Source organism: Mangifera indica, chromosome 4 (genome assembly GCF_011075055.1).
Source record: "Mangifera indica cultivar Alphonso chromosome 4, CATAS_Mindica_2.1, whole genome shotgun sequence".
In the NCBI taxonomy this organism is placed as follows: Eukaryota; Viridiplantae; Streptophyta; class Magnoliopsida; order Sapindales; family Anacardiaceae; genus Mangifera; species Mangifera indica.
In genome coordinates, this window is record NC_058140.1 from 9,318,498 (window position 1) to 9,326,489 (window position 7,992).

The following is a 7,992-nucleotide window of genomic DNA, read 5'->3' on the forward strand; positions in this document are numbered from 1 at the left end:
CTTTGTTTTAAATAAAAATAAATAGAAAAAGGACAAAAGAAGCAAACAAAACCCTAAGAAAAGAAAGGCAACTTTGTTGATATTCTACTGCTTTTTCCTTTGTTCTTTTTTGTCGCCAAATTTTTTCAGGAAAAAAGAAAGTAACAAAGAAGAGAAAGATAGATTCTTTACAACATAATAAGAAATTAATTTATTTTAGAAATGTAGGTTGCTTGAGATGAGCAAGAAATGAATATGATGAGTAATCCTATAAATAAAATATTGATTCCAAGCTTTGAAAATAAGACGAAATGGTTAAAATTTATATAAGAAAAGTTAAATAACAGGTGCTAGTAAAGTGAAAGGGATATTAAATTCTCTAAGTTGTGCAGTTTGAGTCTTTAAGATGATGATGGTAAAAATAACAAAGAAATTATAGACAATAATAAAAGAAATTTATGTCATGTATATCGATTGAGAAAAAGTAAGCATTAAACATAGGCATAATGTGTAGGTTCAAAGAATGCATGATATACGTATATATGATTTTCTTATGTTAATCATGGGTAATCATCTAATTAAGCAAGGATTAAGGGAATAATGGGGACTGTATTATTATTAATTAATATAAAGAAGAGTAAAATAAAATGTCTTTGCAACTAAGTAATCAATAGGTCCCTCCCTCCCTCCCTTGAGAGTATATATAAATAACACGTATATCACTTTTAATAGTAAGCTTCTGTTGCAATTGGGACATTATTCATAAAATTAAATATGGGTATAAAATTATTGTTTCTCCACTCATAATAATGTATCAATTGAATAAAAAAACATTTAAGAAACAACCAAAAACATAAAGCCTATAACCCTAATAAACAAAGTATTTTGCTTTTTCCACTGCATGGTAGGATAGCCCAAAACAATGTAATATATTATTTTTGTGTCGGCTAATTTCACTATTAAAAGATTAAATTATAATTTTAAAAAATAAATAAACAATAAAATCCAACAGAATTGACTTTCACTTATGAATTCTTTCTCATCCTATTAATTAAAATAATAATTTTGATATAATTTTGAAAAAAAAAATTATTATATCATCTTTAATTATTTTATTTTTAAAATTATTATATTATTTTTGATAATAATATAAAAATATGGTCAAATCCATCAATCAGAATCACATCATATCATAAAGAAATGATTTTTTTGGATTAGAGCAGTTCACACCTAAAAAGAGTTAGTGGGCAGCTATAATTATAGTAGACAAATGTAATTCCAATATTTGGTTGCTTTTAAAAAGAGAATGTAAAAAGGAGATTCTGGATCTACAAAGGATTAATTAATGACCTCTTATTAGTTAAAAATATGGCTTATTTAAGTTGCGCTCAAATAACCATTTTATTATGTTAAAAGCTCCATGTAATTCTCCATAATTTTTGTACGTAATTGCGGGGCCTCAAGGAAGGGGATTTAAATAAATAATGTTATTAATTCAACACAAATTATATTATGCTTCTCTTATAGGGATATTATTAATTAATATTCATATTTTACATTCAACAGAGAAGCCTAAAATCAAGTTCACCCATTTCTCTTCTCAGATTTCGGAAATGCAACGAAAAAAATATAAAAAGATATTCTTTTAAAATTTTCTTTATAAGAAAACCTATTTTCTGGTAATTTACTGGACTGGAAGAAAACACTTGAAAAGGTGTGTGTTTTGCCAAAGAAAAAGATTTAACCACCAATCAAAAAACTGAAAAACACATTTCCATACATGTTCATGTCTAATTATGTCACAACCATTACCCACAAGAATAACACATTATTCCCAACTCAACAATTCTCCTATAAAAGGGAAGGGAATCACCATTACATTGATTGACAAGAAATACAAACATACATAGAATAATAAAAAGGAAACCACAACAACAATAACAACAGGCAACAACCAAACCAAAAACATTTCACTTCAATTATTGAAAACTCACAACAAATTCACAATAAAAAAGGATGGTAACATAGCTTTCACATGTGAAGCAAACCCACAAACTTTACTCCATCATCCGGACCCAACAATTCAGCATGGAAACGTAAGTCTTCTGCACTTTGGCCATACAGTAAACCTTTTTCCCGCTTTATTTATAGAGATTAATACCAACATGATGTGATATAGGGGAAAGGGAAAAGACAAAAGCATAACATCAATAAGGAAGGAGAAGGTGGAACGTGGGTCCCAGTTACCTAACGCGCATGCACTTAATCCATGGAGGTTCTCAATGCACCTACTAATACATACCACCACTACCATCAATCTTCCCATGCCTTACAAATCTTTGTGACTTTCTTGAATAAATCTCACCCAAAAGCTTTATAAAGTTTATCATTCCTGGTCAACAAACAAAACCCTGTTTTTCCTTCCTCCAAAGTGTGTTATCATCCCATTTTTTCCTTCCTTTTACTTTATTATCCCATTAAAAACAGCTCTTAACAGAGAAAAAAGAAAAGAAAGAAAGAAGATAAAAAGCACCCACAAAACCATAGTTGTTGTAGTGGTTTCTAATTCATCAATCATTCAAGCCAAGAGTTGTTGGGCTAATACCATTCCATCCTTCTCTAGACCTTTTAAACAACATACTATTGTGCAAGGAACAACATAAGAGAACAAAAGTGCAACTTACCGATAGTTACACCCCTAAAGCATTGGCTTTAACTTTTAAAGACTGCAGATAATCTATAGCTTCATCAAGAACCAACAGAGGATCCTTTCCCTTTACACTTGGAATTATACTCTGCAGAATTCTTAATGTCTTGCGGATCTTATCCTTGATACACTGTTCGTTACTCATAATGAAACCCACTTCCTCTCCTTGAGTCTGGTCATTGGCGCAGCTTGATTCTGTGTCATTGTCATATTCATGGGTTTCTTCCAGTTTCACTGAACAAGCAGTGTCAGTTTGTGATGCTTTTCGGTACACCCCATCAAACAATTTCAGCCTTTTGTTCGGGCTGTCAGAGCTACCAACTTCTTCTGAAATTTCCACTATATGTTCACGCTTCTTGTTGCTTACTTCAATTTGGAGTGGAGAGTGATCGGTGCTCTTTACTTCATCATCATCACTACAGTCACTATCTTCATCTGAATAAAGTAGGGCATTAATTTCTTCAGTGTCTTCATGCATCTCATTCTCTTCACCACTAATGCTATTCACATCAGATTCTTCATGTAAAGCAGCTTTCAGTGGAGTAAACTCATCCGATTTAATTGCCTGGTTCTCATGCAAACCACAAAAGGAACCTAGTTTTCTCAAAGAAGCAGGTGGATTCAAGACAGAAGGGCAGAAAGAACTGTAAATTAAACGGGTTTGATGCCCTGACTGATCAAACACTAAAAATCCCTTCTGTGAAGACCTAAACATATCATTTGCTATGGCCTCCCCACTGAACCCAAAAGTAAAAGCAGATTGTTTTTCATTAGGATTTGGGGACATATTGGGAACCACAGCCTGTAACTGTGAGGGCAAAGCTTCAAGCAACCTATGAGCTCCATTTGCTGGCTCTGTCTTCAATTTTGCTAGCCCAGGAACTGCAAACCCTGGCAATGGTTTGTTCACAGAAAACATGTACGTACCAGGATTTATACATGGTGGCAAACACTCTGGTTGCCCAGGATCTAGTGATGTGCTCATACAATTCAAATCAGGCAATTGCCAAGTAGAATGCTGAGAATAAAGCCAAGATTCGTGTGGCTTAACCATCCAACCAAAACAATAACCTGTCAATAATAAACAAAGCATATTTTCTTTAAAAAACAATTCTGGAAGAATAAATAAAAATACATATTAACTATGGCAAACAAGCAAAATATAGCAAACTGACCTCAAGATGGCTGGTGCTGATATCTGCAATGGTCGATTACTCGTATTGTATTTCAGGAACAAAGAACAAAAAGGATGAAACTAAGAATTTCAGCTTGATAGTATTAACGCAGAAGTAGGACTAATCTACGTGACAGGTTTAAGCAAATGACGGAAATATTGAGCCTGGAATGCAGGAAAAAAAATTGGTGTTAGTCATAGTGTCTTCATTAACAAGAGGGACAAATACAATTTAATTATCAAGCTTGGATGCAAATGATCTACTAAAAATAGAAAGTATCTAATGAGCAATAACCTTGAGAAGATATCAAGTACTAACCTGGCAATCCTCCATAGGTTTAAAGCATGCTATCACTCTAACTATAATTGTTGGTTTTCCGGCAATTCCATTCTCATATTTTAACGCTCGAAATCTTGTTTGACTGGCAGCTTGGCACACCATAACTTCTTTACACCCTTGAACGATCAACTCAATTTTTTTGAATAAAGGACAAGACAATAAACTAATACTCTACAATGTGAAAGTATGAAACCGGGAAAGATATAGCGATTGATAACAGATACAACTAAAATTATACGACTTACGGGTATATGGCTAGAACAGAAACTAACAAAGGAAGTTTAAATATGAAATAGATCTGACTGCAATCTTTTCTTAACTAACCCTATAATTATCACAATAAAAGACAAAATACTGATTAAGTCCCATGGATTGTTAAAAGAAAGAATGACAAAAACTTGATTAAGGAATTAAGGTTCAAACACGGGTAAAAAATTTACAGAATAACTCTGCAATATAAATTCAAGCGCACAACTCTTCGGTAAACATCAACTGAAAGACTCAACCAAGGCATATTGTTTTATTTCTCTGAACTATTGATTTATCCACGGTCTGGAATCGCTCAATGATAATTTATATACTTAAATTTCCTGCAAAATAAAAAGAAAAAGTAGATATATATTATTCAAAGGCAAAATCTTTGTAACCAGACAAATCTTCCTAACTTAACTATCCATTTGGCTGCTGGGAAAATAGATTAATAAATAAATCACAGAAGCAAAACAATGGGGTAAAATTCCGCAACAATAATCATTTTCTGAACTAAAAAAGAAAACTAAATGTTACTGATACAATTATATTTACTTAAAAATTAATGAAACATGTCGCAACAAAATAGAGTAAAACAAAAATCTACAGAAAACCGAACAATATCTTGATTTTTATACTATATTTCATTTCCAATCTCAAGATTTTTTTTTTCTTTTCAGTTATCTTGAAACAAAAATTAGAAATTAAATGATGGACAAATATAAGTTAGTCAGATAAAAACTAAAGGAAGTAAACGAAATAATACATACAGTGTTATATGTTCTATTTTCTCAATAATTTAGAAGGAAGCAACATCAACCCATCAAATAAAAAAATCAACAAAAAAATGAACTCAAAACGATCTCAGCAAACGAAACAGAAACTATCATCAGCCAAAAGATCGCAACAACTACTTTTCTTTTTTTTATATATACTCCAATTTTCACATTAGAAAAAAAAAAAAAGCGAAGAAAGATTAAGATCACGAACAGAGAGGAGAAAGATAGACTTACGGTCAGAAGGAGTGGCGTTGAGAATAAGATCAGATTGGAAAGAACAAAGACAGAAGTGAACAGTGAAGAGAAAAGTACAGGCAGCTGTTTGTAAAGAGGCAAGTCAGTAAAAGGATGCTGAGATTATATAGACCTTTTCATGACCATTTTGCCCCTTTACTGCTTTAGCACAACTGTAACTTTAGTCTATGGTTAACCCACTGTCAACTGTTTCTTCACAAATCCAAAAGTTTGTGTATAACCTCAAACAGGGTGAGATTTCATTTTAAATTTTAAACTAGAATTTATTTTAGTCTATTTATGGATCTTTACTTTGAAGTCATATAAACTTACTTTTTCCTTTCAATTTAAAATAAACGTTATTAATTAGAATTAGACACAATTGGGAGTCATGCCAAATTGAATTTGATGTAGTTTGGCATATCTATGGGCAATATCGTGATAGACTTTGTGAATCATATCAACTCACAAGGCGTGAGATATGACCTAAAACCCATAGATCATGTCTTCATGGATCTTTAACAAGTTGGTCCCGCCATGTTATTTATTTATTTATTTTGATTTTTAGTTTTTCATAAGTGATATCAAATTGTTTGTGAGTCAGACTCTAAGGCCTTTAATTTGATTTACAAAATTGTGCGTCATGCTTTCATAGATTATGCCTTTTTCTAGTGAGTTGGACCTTCCCACCAGCCGACCCAACCCCTTGTATATGTCTAATTAACCCTAAACCATTTTTTAAGGGATACAAAATTAGTGAAGTACCTAAAGACTAGTTAGAATGTAAGCTCTAATGGAGGACTAACGACGTTAAATGGAAATATATTATTTAGCTTTTCTTCAAAATGGTGCATTTTCTTGTGTTTATTTTGCCTTTCATTTTACAAAATATTAAGAGATTCTAGAGAATTCTAGCCTTTCTCTCGAATATCTCTTATCCATAACACATTTCTTGTGATAAGCTAGGGCTACATTGTTGAAGAGAAACGAATGATGATTGATGAAGTCATGGCCACACGTTACCAAATCCTAATGAGTTCAGCTTGCTAGTATTAATTTCATTGTTATTTTTACTTTTCTTGTTCTGTTATTCATGAATGGTAAACTTTTGTAATTTGTTGATAATTGATGGTGTATACTTGTTATTTTGTTATTTTGGTGTTTTCTGGTGTATTGAGAATGTTTTCTACTATATAAACAATATATACTTTCTTTCTTTTTTTTTTAATTAACAAAGATGTAAATTGAGTGAAAATTGGGTTTATAAAATTTTCAATTACTTTGTTTTGTGTTCTTCCTTGTTCTTAATGATTTCTTTTGCTTTGTTTCTCTATTCTAGGCAATTTTTTGCATTGTTTCCAGTTTGAATTTGTCGATCTAGGCATGATATTGCATCAAAGCTTATAGACAAGTGCAACACCTATAGGTAAGTTGAAGGGTATTTCAATCATTTTTCTTATATTTATTTAAGTTTAATTGTGGGTTTCTAGTGGGATGCATGGTTGTATATGTTGGTATACACGATTGTGCATCGTCAATAAGATTTGAATTTGAGATAATATAAGGATCGCTATAAAATCAAAAAGTTGTATTAGTTGTATAACATTATACATGCCTATGTATATCTTATACACGTCAGTGTATCGTGTTAGATAGTGAAAATAAAGAGGAGTGTTTAACCTAACTTGAGTTATTTTTATTCACCCTAGCCATACATCAATATAGTGGGGGGAGTGGGGGAGAGTTGAAAGCTTAGAGGGCACTAGATAGGAGTTTGAATCATAAAAAAATTACCCCATGTGAAGACTCTGCTTGAACACTGAAGACAAGTAAATTGGTGCTTCCTTGGTTATTTATGCATGATTTTTTATGAGTTTATGAATTGTGAATACAAACCATGATTATGAATGTGTTGTGATGCCACGATGATCCCATTGATGATTGTATATGCATAAACAATGTTAAATTAGTTTAAGAATTTCTATGACTATGCTATTCAAGATAAAAATATAAGTTTATGAGGATGATAACTATGATTTGAGTTTTCAAGCATGTATTGGTGTTTATTGTTAAAGAAAACATATTTAGCATGCTTAGAGACCTATTTAGGATATTTGTAATTGACTCGTTTTTAGAGGTTTGGCTAGAAAAGTGTAGAAACTAGTAGATTGCAATCTCCAGATCACGATACATGGTCGTGCAAGGTAACCCACAAGTCTGTGTATTTTGCATTTGAAAAAAGGAAGGTTTGCATGAAAGCATGTTCGTTCTGAGGAGATGTCTACTTGGTTTTGTGGTATGAGACACATGCTTATGTATAGTTTCCCTAAAAGTGAATGTTTGTGTTTGCATAGAGAACAAGTTGTGTATGATAATGATACATGAGGAGGTAAATCTTCAACACACCTATTTATGTGCATATAAGGATACATAGGGGTGTAAAGTAAAAACATACCCATGTGCGTAAGAAATGAGTAACACAGGGCTGTCAGAATACGACATGGCCATGTAGGAACCAAGAGAAAGAAAA

General features: G+C 32.1%; 1 protein-coding gene across 1 annotated transcript; it reads right to left on the reverse strand.

The window, feature by feature from the left end:
• Window positions 1-1,807: 1,807 nt before the first annotated feature.
• On the reverse strand, window positions 1,808-5,615 carry LOC123214491 (transcription factor bHLH143-like). Its single transcript, XM_044634283.1, has 4 exons — window positions 5,463-5,615; window positions 4,180-4,790; window positions 3,862-4,025; window positions 1,808-3,757 (listed from the first exon to the last, which is right to left on the reverse strand). The coding sequence occupies exon 4, from the start codon at window positions 3,738-3,740 to the stop codon at window positions 2,670-2,672; it is 1,071 nt and encodes a 356-aa protein (XP_044490218.1). The 5' UTR covers window positions 3,741-3,757; window positions 3,862-4,025; window positions 4,180-4,790; window positions 5,463-5,615; the 3' UTR covers window positions 1,808-2,669.
• Window positions 5,616-7,992: the final 2,377 nt, after the last annotated feature.